Genomic DNA, 19,842 nt, shown 5'->3' on the forward strand with positions numbered 1-19,842 from the left:
GCGCTATGTATGTGTGGAAGCGCTATGTATTTTAGCGGAACGAAATCAATGATTCGACAGTTGACAGTCGATGCGTAGTGGATGCGGACCGCGAAAGGCCGGGTCTCAACTTACACACGGAGAAGTCATTTATTCCACACGCAAACTAAATCACATTTCCACCGGACTGACGACCCTGTATGTGTCTAGCCTGTGAACACGCTAAGCGAAGGCACCATTATCTCTTGTGCCGTGTGAGATAAGCATATTGTACTGTATAAAACTCGCGTGTACGTACGCCGGTTGTTTCAATTGCTGCTCGGTGCTGAAGCGCGTAGGACGTCGTTTCGTACGTGGGTTTGCCGTTCTGTTTGTGCTTGTGCTCTAGAGTGAAGTGTGAAGTGTGGAAGCAGACATGGCATCGAAGGTTCCATTTGTGACGCTTAACAACGGGCAGAAGATTCCCATGCTCGGGCTGGGAACCTGGGGCGTAAGTATTTTGCGGTTGTACTTCTACGTCTGGTTAATTACATAATTCCACCAGTGAAGCTCAGGCAATCTCGGAAATTAAGGAAACTGCAACGAGAAGTGCCTAGGGTGCATGTGTATCGCGCTATCGATTCGATTGTTCAATTATTTAATGAACCTGTCCCAGTCATTGAATGTTTACCTTTATATCGCGTTTCAACTCCCATCCAACCCCGTTACATATTGATTGGTTGCATAGCTAGGGACGCTCTTTTGAAGGGTAGGTCATGTAGTGTGTGGAGCATTGAATGACTTTGCAAATGTGGAATGCAAGCAAGGAGCGGTCGGTTGGAGGAGACCTGTAGATTATATTTTCCCTTGTTTGCTTTGATTGGTCTCTAAACAAACGGAACAACATTCGCGGCTTCCTGTATCGTTGCGTGCGTGTGTGTAAACATAAAGGGGTTACACCAATACCAGCCGCGCGTGTCAACCGGCTTTCGTCGTTAACCCTTCGGTGCTCAGTATATTTAAAAAAAATATATATATTATTCAAACCGTTACTAGTTGGATGGTGATGAAAAACGGATTAAGTTTTGCTTAAATCCTGTATTCAAGAAGGATTCTTCAAAAATATTTTCACCAGGACCTAAGAGACATTTTTCCAACTCTTTCTGGGCCTTGTCGAATAGCTGCTAATCTGTCTTGGCTACATAGTAATGGTATAAAGGCACAAAAATATATTGATCCTTGTACAGGTCAATTGGGAGTATATTGGGAGGACGGAGACACCATCGTCTCAAATATGACACCAGATCCATAATGGCAATCTTGTTAACATTGTTTTCGTCCTTGAGACAGATTATCTGACCCCTAAATGTAATTTCCTCAGCGATAAAATCATCAGACAATTGGTTTCTATGAAAGATTCTGCTGGATTAGAGTACTCCTACAACACCGTTGAGTGGCTGGAATCTGTTCCCTTTATCACTATCCTAGATTTTATCGTCTTTTTCTAGTAGAGAGAGCAAAAGTCTGTTAAAACAAGTTATCAGGATGTGCCTTACGATTTCCAACATCAGGGATGAGAGGATAGAACGGACTACAATTGCAGTCCACACTAAACAGCTGCTAAACAGCTTTGAAGGTGTAACACTCAAAAATCAGTTTATACTAATTGGCAGTGGTCATTATACTATTTTTCATTTTAGTCCCCTCCCGGCGAGGTTGCCCAGGCCGTGAAGGATGCGATCGATATCGGGTACCGCCATATCGATTGTGCCCACGTTTACCAGAACGAGCACGAGGTGGGCGAAGGGGTGAAGGCCAAAATCGACGAAGGAGTCGTGAAGCGTGAGGATCTCTTCATTACCAGCAAGCTGTGGAACACCTTCCACCGGCCCGATCTGGTCGAAGGTGCTTGCCGTACGACGCTCAAGAACCTCGGGCTGGAGTACATCGATCTGTACCTGATTCACTGGCCGATGGGTTACCGTGAGGGGGCGGAACTGTTCCCGCAGGACGCGAACGGCAAAACCGCTTACTCGGACGTGGATTACGTCGATACGTACAAAGCGATGGAAAAGCTGGTCGGACTCGGACTGGTGAAAAGCATCGGCATTTCCAACTGCAATTCGAAGCAGGTGGAGCGTGTCCTGGCAGCGGCCACCATTAAGCCGGTTACCAACCAGGTCGAATGCCATCCGTACCTGACGCAAAGCAAACTGTCCCCGTTCTGTGCCGAGCGTGGGCTGGTGATTACTGCGTACAGCCCGCTCGGTTCGCCGAACCGTCCCTGGGCCAAGCCGGACGATCCGCAGTTGATGGAGGATCCGAAGATTGTCGAGCTGGCGAAGAAGTACAGCAAAACGCCGGCACAGATCCTTATCCGCTATCAGATTCAGCGCGGTCATGTGGTTATTCCGAAGTCGGTGACGAAATCGCGCATCGCGTCCAACTTTGATGTGTTCGATTTCGAGCTGACCAAGGACGATGTGGCGCTGATCGATACGTTCGACTGCAATGGACGGCTGGTACCGATCACGAGGTGAGTAATGCGAGCAGTTTGGTTGTCGCTTTTTTTGGCTGTCTATTTCTTATCACCACGCATGGGATAATGGGATAGGGTTATCTGCTGGATGAAGAAGTAGAGAACTAGCCACAGCTAATGGTGTGCGACTAAACGGCAATTGAGTTCGTTAATTTTCGGCAGTAACCATTTGGTGCTTAATTGAGCATTGATAATGTGTTTGATCTCTATGACCTTTTTACTAATCCATTTTTCTTTCTGTCCATATTCCTGTACAGTGCTGCCGGACATCCGCATCATCCGTTCGAGAACGACGAGTTTTAATATGTTGTTACATCATTGTGAATTTAAATTTGAAAGCATCACTTAACCGTTTAATAAATCACCTACATAGAGCGTATACATTCCTTGGCTTTGTATAATTGGAATACAAAGTGAAGTAAAAAAACAAACACCCAGCTCATTTGTTTAATTTATTTGAACTTTTCGTTTATTAAGTACTACTCAATTACGTTGATCCGTCGAACTTGCGCTGGAAAGTCTCAAAGGAGACGTTTACAATGTGCAGGCAAGTAAATAGCTATATGTACAGTGCCGGAAAGAGCAAATCTAGGTAGCGAAATTAAAATAAGATAATAATAGAAATAATAGCAATAACTAGTAACGGTTGGGCGATTGGGCCAACCTAACCAAAAAACGTTGGAAGGTATCAAAAGCGATATCTGCCCCGTTTATCTACCACCAGCCAGGGGTTCGGACATTAGAATGGAACCGTTTCTCGCTAGCAGGGTGACAGTCGACCGAAATCGAACGACTTAGTAGCTAAAGCAAAATCTTGTGGACGACGACACCAAACACCACATCCGTCCGATCCGAACGAAAATAATTATGGAGTGTTTCTTATACTGCTGCTGCTGCTGTTAGCTAACATGTAAGATATGTTCAATCGTCAAAAAGATAATACATTTCCACATGGAACTAGAGATAAAGTGTACGCGAAGCCGTACATAGGGAACATAGGAGTACGATTATAGTCCAATCCCACTAGTCTACGGAGGTTCCTTCCGGTAGATGGGGTACCACTATCTCCGGTGTCGAAGGAACCGCCTGTGCTCCGCTATCTCCAACACTATCGGTGACCAAATTCGTGGCGGCCGGGTAAGGTTTGGCAAATACGGGCGCTAGTTCAATTGCAACCGGAGAAGCATCTTCCGATATTTCCACCACCGTACTCTCCAGGTCCAGTGCATCCGTATCTTTCTCGTCATCGGTGATGATAATTCTTGGTGCTGAAGATGCACGCGGACGTTGGGTGATTGGTTCGGTTACGTTTTCGATCGGTACAACAATGATCGACTTTGCGACATCGGTTGAACAGCTATCTTCCGACGATTGGTCGGTGGTTTGTTGTTCTGCCATGTCGTCGATATCCATTTCTTCAATAATCGTCGGAGTTGTCGAATGTATTACTCGATCTTCGGTTTGTATCGCAGACTCGGGCACATCCACCACCGTTACCATATTGTCCTGAACCTCTTCTATAATCGGTTCCTCGTTTTCCACATTCGGCTGGTCCTCAACATTATCTTCCTGTTGCTGCTGCTGTTCTTCGACCAATTGTGCTGCTTCCTCCTCCTCTTCGCGCAGTATATCGGCTTCATTCTCTTCGTAGATCACTTCACACTGCGATCGATGTACCATTTGGGGTAGCACTTGAGCGGATGGAACTATGACCACTTGGGGAGCATCCGATGGACCCGACTCTACGTACTCGATCTCCTCCTCAACTTCTCGGTGATCCTCCACGAGCGGGATTTCATTGATCTGTTGCGGTTCTGCAGGAGGGTTTTGAGGACGTCCTTTTTTCTGCTGCTGTTTACTACCCTGAAGCTGCTGTTGCTGCTGTTGTCTGTTACCGGGCTGCTGTTGCTGCGGAGTTGACTGTTGTTTCTGCTGCCTGCCTCGATTTGGCTTCGAACGGCGAGGCGTTTGCGGTGGATGCTGATCCTGCTGCAATTGCAACTCGCGCAGCTGTTCGGTCAGCTGACGTAGGTCACGTTCCTGTGACTCGATCACGATCTTCAACTCTTCGATCTGCTGCAGGTCCTCCATGCGAGACTCTCGTCGCTCGTAGCGGAGACGCATCTCTTCGAAACTGTGAGGGAAGAAAGAAAAGGCGCATAAAAATGATAATTTAAATAGATCATACTGGACCTAAGTACAAAAATTCTTGTAACTGTTTGTTGGGTAAAAAAGTCGATGTAAAAGTCAACAAGTAAGTGACCCTCGTAGACATAAATTGTGTAACAGGTCACTATCATGAGCCGTGCAAATAAGATGGATGACGTGTAAGTATGGTGATGATACTATGTACACATACGATGTGACTAATGGATGGTCTTTACGCTACTTCTTTTCTATCAGCCCAATCGTGCTTCGAACAGTATGGAACAGTGAAGATGAGTAACCACTAACTAACTACTGGCGTACAACTTACAGACTCGTTAGGCAGCGGCACTTTTTATGGAGCGTTTGAATTTCTTGCGCGTTCTTCGTGTCCCGCGTTTCCAGACTTTGCACCACGAAGGTATGCTCTTCCTGCAGATCCTTTAGCTGCCGCTGATGGCCGGTCGTGAGCTCTCTGTTGGGATGGATGGGTTCGAATTTGTTTGTTTGGGTTGTTACCGATAGTGTTTCGCGCAGACGGTGAAGCCGGGAGCGATCGTGTAAGAACGAATAGAGACCAGAAGGAAATTCATAGGTAGGAATTTGTTGGTGAATATTCGAAAGAAACGGTTTATGGATATGCATTTCGAGAGGTGTTTGAAAAGGGGTATTTGTTGTTGGTTTTAGATAAAAGAATGTGTCGTAAAAAAAAGACGAGATAGATGAACGCAATTAATAACGGATGCAATCGTATAGCACGATCACGCGACAGTGTGGTGAATATGAGTAAGGTTGATGTATCGTATCAACATTCAGTCGTTTCGGTAACGGTTTAAGATTCGATTATTTATTGGCAAATGGAGTTCATACACACTTTAACAGCCACTTGTTTGCGTTCACAAAACGGCGCAAATAGTTTACGCAACACGAACGGAGGGCATAAACTATTCACCATTAACAGAGACTCACAAAAACAAACAGGTAAATGCTAAATTTCATTAACAAGGCAGTGTAGTTCAAGAACAAAGGCAACTTGGATTGGAAAATTGTGGTGCGCGTGTCGGTGTGAATTACAACCGGGTGCAGTTGGAGTGCGGATAAATGCCAATAGATTCTTGCAATTTGGGAAGGATAAAACATAGTTTCACAACTGTAAGGATCACTTCAACAAGATAAGTTTTATGCAGCGTTGCGGCACCTCCTTGCAATGCAGGGCCCCTTATAGCTCTTTAACCGCTGAACAAGCAGCTCATGTAAGCGCTTTAATGGTGAGCAACGATACGCAGCTGACAGTAGATGATCAGCCCGAACGTTAGCAGTAGCACGGCCGATGCCAACGGTAAGGAATGTGTCTGCTGGTAGAATACCATCGAGGGTAACAACGGATACGCTCCTTTGACCAGTTGCACAAGCAGCAGTATTAGCTGTATCAGTGGATTGCGCACCGCATGGTGCATTTGCTCCTGCTTGTCTGCAGCGTGTTGAACTGAGCTACCAGCAACACTGAGATCGCGGGAAAAAAATCAAATATGAAAAGCAAAAGTACGCATTTTAAGACATCGTTTTTTACCGAAAAAAAACAGTAAGCAATTGGAAGACGGGGGGAAACAGAGAGAGAGAGAAGAGAAAAGAAAGAGAGAGAAAATAGAAACAAATAACCATTATCACAATGATGAATGCAGTGGAAAAGATAAGATGAGTTGCACACATCAAGAATCAAGTCACAAGATTACACCAAAAAAAAAAGTAGGAAAACTGTGACAATGAACAAGTTGGTAAGGAGCAGAGATAAGGAGTACGATGGTGCAATATACCAAATCTAGTACAAGAAGAGTATGAAAATGGCACACAAACGTTAAGATACGAAAGAAAAAAAAAACATCCAAAGAAAATTCTCTAATTTCTATTTTCTCTCATTTTTTTGGTTGTTACTGTAAAAGCCGCCATCTTCCTTCGAAACCCGCCACAAAGGAATGCTGCTCGAAAGGAACACGTGGTTTTTTGTGCCTGTTTTCCGGTAAATAACGATGATTAAAACATGTACAATTGAAATTTTGTCCAGCTGATAATGATGGTTGGATTTGTTAAAGGTTGGATTATTGAGGAAGTTTGATAATCGATCGATTCACGGGTCGTAAGTGTGATTCGAATGAGTAGTACAAAGCATAGCGGCTAGCTACTGCAAAAAAGCGATATCTGTTGGCAAAAACTACACAAACACACGATCATAACACACACACACAGAGAAGATATACAAACAGGGAACGAAGGGATTCTCGGAACGTCGAGTTTAGGGAAAGGTAAGAAGTTTCGAATGTCTGCTTACCTGATTTTGTTCTCAGCATCCTCAATCCGGTTTCGGTTTCGACTGTCCATCAGATGCAGCGCTTCTTCCTTCTCTGCAACGAGCGCTTTCCATTGTGTTTCTAAAAAAGAAAACAATATTTTTATGTAAAGGGCTCACAGTGTTGTCGGTATTGGTACCGACCTAGCTCCTTTTTGTGTGCCGTCTTCATCAACTCGGTCGTATCGGATATCTCCCGCGCAAACTCTTCCTGTACCTGTTGAATCCGTTCGCTAAAGTCCTGTTCCAATTCTTTCTTTTGCTGTTCAAACTGTTGCTTGAGGGTTTCTGTTTCCGAAAAAGACAGATTCGACGGTGAGAAATTACAGAAAAAGTCAAGTGGCCTAGCTTCACTAACCAATAATTTCATCCTTCGCGGATATTTCTTTAGCCAGTTTGCGTTCGTGTTCTCGCTCGGCCCGCTCGACGTACATCCGGGACTGGAGAAGCTTTTGGTCAGCTTCGGACTGCGCATTTGCCATCGTTTTCTTTTGCTGCTCGAGCTTCGCTTTGAGAGATTCGATCTAGGGAGAGGATTGAGATGGATCAATCATAGGTAAGAGTTCTTCCTGGAGGAGTCCGTCTATGTCTACCTCAGTTTTAAGTTGCTTTTCACGCTCGCTAAACCGTTGACTCATGGCCTCCGTTTCGGCCAGTGCTTCCCGGCGTAGCTTCTCGATTGCCGAGGTGCGCTCTTCCATGTGCGTTTGCTCCAGCTCCACCTTAAGCCGGTTCATCTCGTGCAGTAGCCGATCCTCCCATTGCATCGCTATTTCGCCCCGTGCAATCTCTATCCGGTTGAGTGCTTCTCGTTCCTTCTCACACAGTTGACTGCAAAGGGGAAAAAAGGGAATTCTTGTACTACTGCTATGAACGACTCCCAGCTCCAGTGTGCTTACTATTCGCATCGATTCTTAATCTGCTGCACCTTGACCATCTCCTCCTCGAGCTTGTTGTATGCCGTCTCCAGCTCGGCCTTCAAACTCTCCACCTGTCGGGTCATGCCGGCGAGCGATTCCTTCTGATCGTACGTCAGACCGCGCAGCTGTTCCACCTCCGCTTCGTACGACTTCAGATGACGTACCTCGTCGTTCCGCTTGCGTGCCAACTCTTCCAGCCGGCACACCTGTTCCAGTGCTTGCTTCCGTTCCTTCTCGACCGTTTCCATCTTCTCCTTGCACGTTTTCTGCATCGAACGGATCGTAAACTCGCAGTCCTTCATCAGATCTTCCTCGCGCGCATTATTTACATCGCGCAACTGTTCGAAGGTTTGCTTCCACTTTGCCTCGACCTGGGCCCGTTCGCGTACCGATTCTTCCAGCGCTTCGCGCATTACCTTCTGCTCCTCGGTACGCTCGTCGAGCAGCTTCTGGCGTTCCTCCTTTAGCCGGTCCACTTCCGATTTAGCGTCGATCAGCTGGCTGTTAAGGTCGTGGGCCAGTTTCCGCACCTCGGCCAGCTTTTCCGTTAGCTCCAAATGTTCGATTTCCAAATTTTGATACTTGAGATTAAGTTCGTCCTCGCGATCGGAGGCCTTCAGTCTTATCGTTTCCATCTCGGTCTGCTGCGTCGTCAGCCGGGCCCGTATGCCTTCGCATTCCTTTAGGGCGGCCACCAGTTCCGCCTGTAGACCTGGAGAGGGTGCGATGAAGAAGTGAGAACGTGAGATTATAATGGTTTGAGGCGAAGTTGCGAAATATACCTTCTTTGGATAAATTTTTAAAATCTTTAGAATTACTGGACCCCATGCTTATTGGAGGTACGTTACGGTGGAACAAAATGCGTCCAGGCCTACTGCAATGCGATACTAGATTATTTTGTTTTGTCCTAGCTACTTGGATTTCATTTTGGTGTTTACACCATCTTCTTCAGCGAAGGACTCTCGAATCCCTGATCTGTGTTTAAGATCCATGTGGTCAGAGATCCATGTTCTACGTTGTTTAGCTTGCTACGTGTTTAATCTAAGATCAGCTTCCACTTGGCAGCGATCAAATCTACGTCGCTAAACCTCTTCACCTGGTACATCTTGTCCGTCTTTTTCGGGAGGATGTCCACCCAGAAGACGGGTCATGAACCCATGCCGTTTGACATCAATTAGCTAATACCGTGCTCCATTCCCACCTTCAATCGTTCTTGCCTGTCAACCTTAATTTAGTTGGAAGAACCAGAACCTTTTCCAATACTCCCCGTCCCAAGGTCAGCAGGAAGTCTTTGTTAGTGAGTGCGGATCTCGTCTCACCGTGACTTCTTCTGTTTACTTTGCACCAAAATAGCAATGCAGGAGAAAAGCGGACACAGTGATCGGGCTGCGATAATGTAGTACGTCTTTGTCTCGGTCGGTGTTCCGTCCCACCGGTTTAGTAGCGTCGCGCAAAATCGGCAACGATGCGCATACAAAAATAACGCATCCACGCTTTTGCGGTGTGTTGCGTCGCGCCGAAGATGTGATGACGCGCGTTGGCCAAGCGTTTCAAAAAGATCGATCTACCGCGCAGTGAGAGAGATAGAGACATATCAACATATCAAAGATGTTTGAATGAGTCTTTTTGGTCAATAAACACGTCCGAGCGGAACGAATCGTTTGGGACGGGGCCCTGAAAAAAAAAACTTCCGTCTTCCGACCGAGACTGAGAAGTATTTGGGAGATGCGTTTGACATCTGTCTGAGGTTATGGTCGGTCTTTCTGGGTGGAAAATATCTACCCACGCTTCGCACCGAATTCTATATACACGCGTGACAGCATCGCCGTACGCGTGTGTGCCCTCATCAATTTGCCATTTTTCTATCTCTAACTGCTGTCAGGTGGATATTACAGTTCCTACTGGCAGACCGAGAGAGCAACTGGTGGACTGTTTTGAGGAGTATGTCTAAAACTTACGTTCCACGTTGTATTCCTTGAGCAGCGCATCCCGCTCGACAGCATCGAGCTTCTGCTGCAGTTCGTAGACCTTAACGTTTGCCTCCTTGACACGCTTTTCGGCCTCCTCTAGTTTGGCGCTGTACCGGGACTCCTGGTTGACCAGATCCTTCCTAGAACGAGTGATCGAAGCAGAGAATATTTTTTAACCAGTGTTAGCAAGAATCATATACAGAGAGGTCGTCTGTTACTTAACATAAAATGCCTACAGAAGGGCAGCGCAGCAAATCAACGCTCACGCGTTCCGTTTGATCTCACCGACTGATTGATCACGTCGGGGGAACGTTGCCAAGTGAAAATAAATCGATACACGCTCTCGACGATGGTGAAAACTGTGTCTCGACGGTCTGTATCAACAAATGCAAGCCATCGTTCACTTCACTGCGTTTCTGCCTCCGTTCTCTTCCCATGGCGTGCTTTACAACGACACGCATTAAAATATTTCTATAATTTTCATTCACCATCTCACCATTCACCACTCGTTCGTTGAGCATATCGGATATCAGCTTGGCGAGGGTAGTACGAAGAGCAGCTAGCCAATGATGATAATAATCCTTACAGTGGCAGACAGTTTGACGGCACCGTGTCAGCTGGTTAGTATCCGAACCGAAGGCACCCGGTAAGTGCTGTCGTACTTACCAGCCAAGCAGGAAGAAGTTTTGCAAACATGCACCGCTTACCTTGCGAAGCACTTAGGAACCAGACCGAAGGTAGGGACGGTTATTTTTAAATGAAGCTCTCTTAAAAAGAACGAACTTACGCAAGGCCTGTCCCTGATTTGACGAGACAAGAAACCGTCGGCGAAATGGGGTTTACGGTTAATTCTTTTATCGTTGGTACACTTTCCCTGCAGCACTAACTGCTTCGTTACAAAGAAGAGCTTCATCATGCTCTGGGTGATGGAAGCGTGTCAGAGATGCATCAGCGGCTTAATTTCTGCGCACTTCGACAAGTGGGTCAGCTAAGCGGTGGATAAGTGTGGATTTAACCATGCCTTAGCTTATGGTTTATTTCCCACAAAATCCCACCAAGCAAAAGGGATTCTCTTCAATTCGCAGGGCAAAAATGCTAGACTGTGACCGCCTAAGATTATTGGGCCAAAGAAGCAGTAGAAGTCCCTATAAAACAAGCAATTCCCAAGCTACACTCCAATGCAATTAACAGCATGATGCAGTTTGATGCTAATTAGGACCATCGTGCTGGTCAGTAATTTCGTTCTATGATTCATTTTCCAAGGGTCGACCACTAACAGACAGAGAAAGAGAGAGAGAGAGAGAGAGAGAGAGAGAGAGAGAGAGAGCGTGTGCAGAAAGCAAGTTTCCCACGCACCACCCGAAAAACTGACGTCAATCGGCAGAAGATGCGATGTGCCGGAAATGAGTCAGATATTTTTGAGATCTTCGGCCACAATGTACTGCAAGACAAGCACGAATAAGTAAAACGCAGATATAAACAATTCTCTCCGCACACCAGTCTTTATCACCTGCCGTAAAAAAGAGGGTTTTTTGCGTCCCAAAGTTCCGTTCAGCATTCAACGACCCACGATCCCCATTCTGTCACTTCCGGAGCAGTAAATTAATCAATTTCTTAATCTGTGCACTGTACAACAGAGGATCGTGAACCAGATACAGTAGAGCCAGCTGCGTCGCAAAAGTACACGCGCGTACACAGGAACGCAAAACAGTCGCCACCAGGAAAAAGAATCGGAAAAAAGCAAATGACCATCTACAGATGGCCTTAGGTACGGGGGTCCAAAATTCGCAATTCACTCGCTGTGATAAATATTTACACGATCGCATGGGTAATTCGTGGTAGAAACGCGCGTCACCAAGAACTACGCCATTATGGTTAACGATCGTTCACTACACCGACACCGGGCTGGTCAACGCGAACTGCTGGCCACATTAATCTTAATCAAAAACACACACACACACATAAAAGGACACAAGGAATATTTACATTTCACTGTTGATCTTGTCAACGGTGCTGAAGGTGGTCGGCTCAATGTTGGACGGCTGCACCACATCCGGTAGGCTGGCAACACTGTCCTCGATCAGGACGCCCGGCGCGGTCTGCTCCTTATCGGCACACTTTTCCACTTCGCCGCCATCCGCCTTCGATGGCTTTGGCTCGCCCGGAACTGCACTGTGATCGTATTGAAACTCGATATAATTATTGCCCTGCTCACCCGCGAACGCACTGACGCCGTATGGCGGTGGGTTGCTGTTATGACTCTCACTAAATGCAGTACAACGATTGCCACTGTACGGTGTGGTGTCGGATGGTGATGGTGGTGTTTGAATGGCTGGCTGGGCCTCTTCACTGTCACTGTCCACGTCACTACTGTCGACACTGGTCACGTCCACATCATCACTACCGTTCTGCGTTAGCTTGAAGCTAACCTGCTTCTTCTGCGGACTTTCACGCTGCTGGCTCTGGATGTCCGGATGGTTGGCGAGCTTAAGCACCAAGCTAGCGCGGATCGGTTCCGGTGTACCGGTGGCACCGGTCCCGGAGTCTGCTCGTCGATCGTCCGGCGCACTTGGCGAGGCCGGTGCGATCGTTTCGGTTGCCTCGTAGAAGACATCCCGATCGTCGCTAGTATCGTCCCCAGCAGCATCCTGTACGATCGTCACAACCGTGGTGTGACGTGTGGCCGACTCAAGATCAAGCAAAGGAAGTACTGAGGACGGCGTGCGCTGATTGCGTGGCGGTGGTAACGGCGGTGACGATGATTTAGACCTCGCTGTCGTTTGGGCTCGTTGTTCGCTACCGGCACGGCTTGGCTGTTGGCCCATTTCCTGGATGGTTGGCTGCTCGGTTACTGTTGGTTCTGCTCGTTCACCGCCCCTGTTGGCGGCATTCGACTCCGATATGGTAAGGTTCGCGACCGGTTTACTACTGGCGGTCAGGATCGTCGCGTCCGACGAACAGAGGGCACGATCCTCAGCTACCGGTGTGGTTGTGTTCCGTACTTCCCCGGCAGCCTCGTAGTGTTCGTGACGGTCGCCGTACGTGCTAGTGGGTGAACCATTTTTGATATTTAATAACTGCCGCTCACCGGTGACGTTCTCAACGGTGTGTGGTGCGCTAGTGTTAGTGACAGCTGCCAACGGTGTTGCGCATGCGTTCTCCGATACTAGTGCCACGCTTTCGTCGCCGTCATTGGTGCGTGTCTTCGCTAACGCGTCGGCTGTTCGTGTTGGTTTGTTACCGTCGGGTTTGGTGACGTCACCGTTCGGTAGGTGGGGCTCGGTTGCCCCATCACCCTGCCGGGGTGCCTCCACCATCGTCTCTCTAACCTTGATCGGTTCGACCGTAACGATAGTCATCGCCGCCGGAAGGTTTGACAGGTGTTGCTTGCCTTGGGACGCATCCTGACCTCCACTGGAATCACCTTTCGGCAGGGACAGCTTAAGCCCATTCGGATGCTGTGTTGCTTTCACGTGTTGTTGATGTTGCTGTTGTTGTTGTTGCTGTGGTTGCTGATAACGGCGTCGATTTTTCCCTTTCGCCATTGCACTTTCACTCGGTGGCGCGTACGGATTCGAACTGGTCGCGTTGGGCTGCGTTTCCCTCGACCGGCCAGCGCTGTCATCGATCGGGCTGGTCGAAGTTTCGCGACTACCGTCGTACCCGGGGACAACCGTCGTCTGCTGCTGCGGGGAGGATTCGTTTTCGTGGATCGGATCGTTCGCGTCCGAACCGTACTGGCGCGTAGGACCACTCGCACTGACTCGATCGATGCTGATCGTGCCCGTTCGCTGTGGACCGTTCGCTTCGTCCGCACCCTTCGAAACGCCCGAAGCGGACCACTTCGAAGGCAACAATTGCCGTTGCTCTGCAGTACCCTGCCCTTCCCAGCCCACCGGCAAAGGTGCCAAAATTCCGATGCTTCCCATCGGAACCGGGGCTGGTATTGGTGTTGATGCTTGTGGTTGTGGTGGTTGTGATCGACTTGTGCTATTTTTAGCTTGGTTTTCCTCGTCGCCAGCATGACTTGTTAGCGCACCCGTCTGTGGCGCGTTTGCGCTTGCGTACGCATCAGACGCAACCTTCGCACACGTCTCTGCGGGCGGCCGCACGTCTTCGGGAGCATTTTTTGCGGGTCCGTGCTCCTCGCGGTCACACTCTTCCGTTGGTTGCGATTCAGGTGGCAGTTGCAGTTTATCGTGTTTTTGTTTTCCTTTCTGTGACTTTGAACGTTTGAAGAAGCTAAACATGGTCGAATGTTGGTGGGATGCAAAGGAAACCCGGACTCCACTTTTCGATAAACAATCACTCTCAATTGAAGTTGTATTTTTCGTGTGAAAAATGTTCTTAATTCGCACTGTAGTCCTTGCACGATCACCTGCCTATCTGCGACAAAGCGTGCGACTGACACCGGAACAGCGGCTGAAAGATACTACCGAACGAGCGAACGTCATTTCATTAACTCCATCCTAGTGTACGTGTGGCCCAACGAGCACGTCACGCACGACGATGGGGGAAAATCCACAGTTTTCTTTTTCGGCTTCACTTTAGTCATTCATCCGCAGCGTAAAAAACGAGCGCATGTTTTTTTTACCACGATTTATTGCTTATTTTTGCTCATTTTCTTCACTGACGCAACAATGTCCACCGAACGATTTTTGCTAGACGTTGCGAGAAGCTTGTAATTGCCTTTTCTTTTTCTCTTCAGCTTAAGCTTCTGTCATTCATGAGTAACCATGCGTCTCCATCGGTATTACCACAGAGACCGCCTCTTTAATCCTTCGCCCCGTCAACGCCCATCAACACTGCACGCTAGATACGCTGGGCAGGAAAGATCAATCCTCCCTCGAACTGTGGTAAATCAATCCATCAGCGGCAATTTGACGGGGCGGGATAAGGTTGTTCCGTGGTTCCCGGAAGATAAATAACGAACTCATCTTTTTTAAGTCGCCGTTGAAGGGGGATCAGTTTTCGTCGGTCGTTAAAGTATCGAACGAGTCATGCGTGATGGGTGATTTGGTCTGTGGTCAGCGGCATATTAATGTACACGACGAAAAAGACACGAAAAAGAAACATTTTCTACGAAACGATGGAACAGAAAGAGTGCTACACGCGTTTTCTGAAACAAATTGGTTCGAATCGATCATCTCGATACATTGGAAAGTGTTGTTTGCAATATTGGATGTTGCTGATGCACATTTAGAAATGATTTCCAAGATGCAGTTTGTTTACAACTGAAAGTCATACACAAATGGAAACAATCAACAGAACACAACAATGTTGTTTTGAGGAGAATAATGATGAGATTTTGTGAAGGATGGCTAAAAAATAGCAGAAATGGCTATGAAAATGATCTTGCAACTCTTTACAAAGATTGTTCTTTAATCTACAGTACGCAGCCAGTTTCCTACTGTGAGAGACCAGGCGCCTCCATCGACATTCGGTAGTGTTTGCCACTTCGGATTCTTTGCTTAGCGCTTAACCTTGAACCAAATTTCAAACGATGTTTAATCTGCTTAGGGGATTAACTAAAATAGCCTTGTCCTTCTCTCGCTGTCATCACATCACGACGCTCACTTTCAGCCGGGAAAAATCCTTGACAATCGCCCATACAACTTCAGTGTACCACAGTGAAAAAGTGTGTTTAATTAAATCATTACACGTTCTGTACCGAGATGCCTTGCCCTCAAATGTAAATTACCCGCACCCGGACCCCGTACTTCCAGGGTAGTAGAAACATGAAAGGGGTAGGTCACGGAAACGGATTTCCCTCACAAACGATCACAAGGACATCTACCTCGAGCTTAGCAGTCGAGGCAGTGGTTTCCTTCCGATGCATCGCAGAACGCCGAAACGCATCGTTTATCCGGAACAAGAACTCGCGAAATTGGGCCTGTCGATGATGGCGTTAAACCAAGGGAACCGTGCGTGTTTATTTACTTTTTAACCCCAACCTATTTGTGGCTGGCAAGCGAGCGTGCGGGCGGGCGAGAGGGAGAAGAAAAAAAAAACACTGTAGCAAGTAAAAAAAACATGCCTGTTGTAATAAACAAACAAAACAATCACTATCTCCCATTGAGATCCATGCCAAAAGATTGTGAACAGGGGGCCTGTAGAGGAGCATAAAATGCCGTTCACTAGTTTCCGAATTCAATTCGTTTGTTTATCGTATCGGCACCGGTTCGGCGGGTGTGGTGGGACAGACTCGGATAGGGAAAGACGGATAGAAAAACTAAATTTAGTCCTATCAGTACGAGATCACCAGCAAAAGACCACCGCATCGGATCGGATTTAGATTCGCCCATTCTGGCGCTGATGTTGTTTGGGTAGAAATGATTGGCGTGCGATTGGGAGTCGACTAGTCGCAACGGTTTTATTTGCCCACCGAAGCGAATCAATCAACAATCGAAGCAGGAAATCGTTACCATTAAAGCAACACCGGGCTGATGTTGCACAAACATATCGTTCGATTTGCATTTTACTGAGTGATGTGTGCGGGACAGCCATCCGGTGACGTACGTTAAAGTTTTAGAAATATTTTATTTGCTTATCTCAACTGGATTGGATTGGTGGGAGCAGTAAATGGGCTTGTAGCAGCAGATGGTTTGAACGACATGTGCTGTTGGTTTTATCTTTAAAAACATGCTTTGACTGTCAAACAGCCACATTCAGCAGATGTCAATGTTAAGTGCGTGTTTATTTTTCTTACTTCTTAAGCAAATAGATTACGATCGCTGAGGGCTGTCTCGATCGTGGATCAAAATTTATTACGTCTTACAGGGGATTTTCGCATTGGAGTTGGAAATATTGCAAGATTTTTTTTATATGCTTCTTCTTCTTCTTCTGCTGTGGCACTACAACCTCGAGAGGTCTCGGCCTGCGATTTCTGGCTTTTTGTGACTTAATTTTACCTGTAGAAAAGAAGTCAGCCTTACGTACGGGAAGGCGGTCTGGATGGGATTTGAACCCCGGCCCTGCCGTGTGAAAACTGTGCCGCTGTCGCCTCGGCCACCGGACCGCCCCTGACATGCAGTTTTTTTAAAATAATATTTTTGTAACGATGTCTTCCGGATTTCATGGGTCAGCACCGGACATCAAAACATAATCGGGCGGATCTCTCGTATGCATGACCAAGTATTAGGCAACAGGAAAATTGGGTCAAGGAAACCAAAGGTCCCGAGATTCTAGTTCTGCCAAAGCAGAAACAGAAAGAGTCATTTAAAGCGCTCGTAGTAATCGAATTGTCTTTATACGATCCCTATCTTGAGGGCCCTTCAACATTCATCCATTCACCTTAATTAGAGCCTGCCAAATCACTCCTATTTATGAGGATAATCTAAAAACACATAAAGAGTCAGGTTGTCTGCTGTCATTCCCATGTCATGACCTTTCCCACTTTCGAACCCACCGACGGCTTATCACTTACCAAAATGGGGGCATTCATGAATACTTATACCATTTTTCCTCCTAGCCAAGCTATTAAATAAACAACATTTTTAAACCCATGGGGTCAATATAAATCAATAAACTATTAAACTAACGAAATTGATCACTGCAAATACAAGGTTTCGATCAATATAATGGAGCTCTTGAATCACGCAGGGAAATGTTTCAAATATATGGCGGAATATTGCAAATGTCATGTGAAACTCTGCCTACAGTTAGTGGGGATTTGCAACGCCGCTATAGAACTTTTTAACTAGCTATAAAATTTCTGCCTATTGTTCGGTCTAACCCTTTTCACTACAATATGACAAATTTCCCATAACTGTTTGCAAGATTTCATTATATGATTGTAGAGATTCGTTACATGGATCGAAACCCTGATTCAGATTATTGTGCTCTTTGACGGTTACATTGTATTTCAATTAGGGTGTATGGCATGTGAACACCTCTCACACCTACATATTTGGTTGTCTGGTATCATTTTTATGACATGAACAGCATATTAGGAAGGAACTCAAGACACCGCAGTATGACTCAGCTTACTATGCACTTCAACGATGGACGATGCAAAAAATCCCTTAATTTATCAATCATTTCCATTTATTTTAGACACATTTCTTAGAATCCTATTGAGGTTCTATAAAAAAGGTGCTTCAAATTAAAATACAATAGTTTTCCTTCCAATCAAAATTAAACGCATTACTACAACGCTCTTCAAAAATCTCCCTTACGCAACGTTTCCTTGGTTGTGGCAGTAACTTCGAAAGATCCCTACCGTCACGATACAGTCAAAATAGCACACGTCTCAGGAGAGCTCACCGTTACGGGGGTCCGTTGTTTGCAAGCTTGCTCGGGCCCATGATCTCGAGATAGCGCAGCAAACACTTCAACCGGTGGTGCAGTTACAAAATTAGTGCGTCTAAACATAGCACACACGTTCCGATTCGTACAAGATTCCCTACCCGGCTGACCGTACCGGTTTTTTTTCTTTGCGGTGGACCCCTGTGGAACGGTGATCGATCAGGACCATCGCCTGATCACGCGAACGGCCTAGTTGCACTCGAACTCGGGGGGGTGAAAAAGGGGAAAAAAAACACACACAACGTCCCGGTGATGACCCGTCAAGTAAAGTACCGATTGTCAAATGAATCATCTTTCGAACCTGCCGGTCAGTCACTCTGCATCTCTTCCGTCTCGCTCACGCTCTCTTTTGGACGTCTTTTACTACGACAGGAAAAATAACAACCGGCAGAGAGTCGAGAAATGTATCCGTTAACGCACACAGGAATGCAATTGTGCAATGATTGTGCGCGTTCGTTACGATCGCCGGTGGGTTGAATGTGGAAATCGTAACCGGGAGAGCATTTGTTTATGACACATTTAATTGCCTTTAAATTGAGGAATCGTGGAAGAAAAAAGGTTAAGCGTAGCTAACACACAAAAATGAAGATTCGAATTCGATACTCGATGGAGACGCATGGTGCTTCACTCGCAAGCATGATCTACCCTCACCCTTTTATGCATGCACACCGGACACGCAAACCGTGCAGTTGTGTCGTATTTATAAAATCGTAAAGTTTGTCGTAGTATCCCACCTTCCCAATAGAAAAAAACACCCGCTCAAGTTAAATCATAACGCAATGGTAGCAATAATTAGCCGCAAGAAGCGGCTCGTCCCACAGAACAAGGTGGGTGCGTGTAGGTGTTTTTGGGCGCGTGCCAGCAGTTTGTAAGAGAAATATGGGACACACGGCAACAGAAGATGGAAGTAGCTTCTTAAATTTAATGAGTGGATGCGGTTGTCTAAATAGCATCCACCAGACGGGATTGTCTCGCGGTATGTCTCAGTTGATTTAAATTGAACTAAAGAAGAAGGCAAGAAAAGGCACCGTATGTACGCAACCACACTTCACCGAGAGGACAGATCTGCACGAAAATGTATGTCACTTCTGGTTACGATCAGATGGTTTTACACGATCACGTTTCCTAATCTCGTTCCCTGCTATCTCATTATTTGCCTAATGTCACAACAGGTACACACACACACCGGAAGTACGAGGAACAGAGTCTCACACACTCACACAGTGTTTCACTCTTTTAACTGTCCACCGGCTGTCTGACAGCACAAGAATCGAATATTCCCGTACTGGGGACCCGTGGGAGATATAGATCCGCCAACGGTCGACTGTCACTACCGACTGACTGTGCTCGTACCGGACCGGGTCTTCCGAAGGCCACCGCTGCAAGTGCGTACGCATTCGCTACCCACCATCGAACGGTTTCTCCAAAAAGGATCTCCTCCGACGTTTGTTTAACCCCACACAAACCCCCTGGCGCCGTAACGTAATCATGTCCGTACGGTTCGCAATTTTCCACGCGAAAGGAGTGGCTTTTCCACGTGAACGGTGGTGAGGTGGTGAAGTTTTTACTGCTCCAATACAACCTCACCGTCCCGGCTGACGGTCCCTGCACTCAAGCTGAAGTGGTTTTGTAAAGTTTTGCGGAGGAGTTTTGTTTTCC

The 19,842-nt window shown here is 46.8% G+C and overlaps 2 protein-coding genes across 4 annotated transcripts; one reads left to right on the forward strand and one right to left on the reverse strand.

The window, feature by feature from the left end:
• Positions 1-61: 61 nt before the first annotated feature.
• Positions 62-2,930, forward strand: LOC118503778 (aldo-keto reductase family 1 member B1-like). The gene is made up of 3 exons (XM_036037449.1): positions 62-469; positions 1,659-2,494; positions 2,755-2,930. Exons 1-3 carry the CDS (start codon positions 395-397, stop codon positions 2,798-2,800), a joined length of 957 nt encoding a protein of 318 aa, XP_035893342.1. The 5' UTR covers positions 62-394; the 3' UTR covers positions 2,801-2,930.
• Positions 2,931-2,936: 6 nt separating this feature from the next.
• On the reverse strand, positions 2,937-19,530 carry LOC118503773 (myosin heavy chain, fast skeletal muscle). Of its 3 annotated transcripts, none has more exons than XM_036037444.1 (10): positions 19,404-19,530; positions 11,863-14,308; positions 9,865-10,016; positions 7,886-8,618; positions 7,580-7,817; positions 7,345-7,510; positions 7,131-7,274; positions 6,969-7,068; positions 4,974-5,117; positions 2,937-4,631 (listed from the first exon to the last, which is right to left on the reverse strand). In XM_036037444.1, exons 2-10 carry the CDS (start codon positions 14,124-14,126, stop codon positions 3,521-3,523), a joined length of 5,052 nt encoding a protein of 1,683 aa, XP_035893337.1. In that variant the 5' UTR covers positions 14,127-14,308; positions 19,404-19,530; the 3' UTR covers positions 2,937-3,520. The 3 variants fall into 3 exon arrangements, with proteins under 3 accessions (XP_035893337.1, XP_035893336.1, XP_035893338.1); XM_036037443.1 differs by having other exon boundaries at positions 19,370-19,524; XM_036037445.1 differs by lacking the exon at positions 4,974-5,117 and having other exon boundaries at positions 19,370-19,524.
• Positions 19,531-19,842: the final 312 nt, after the last annotated feature.

Source organism: Anopheles stephensi, chromosome 2, assembly GCF_013141755.1.
Source record: "Anopheles stephensi strain Indian chromosome 2, UCI_ANSTEP_V1.0, whole genome shotgun sequence".
In the NCBI taxonomy this organism is placed as follows: Eukaryota; Metazoa; Arthropoda; class Insecta; order Diptera; family Culicidae; genus Anopheles; species Anopheles stephensi.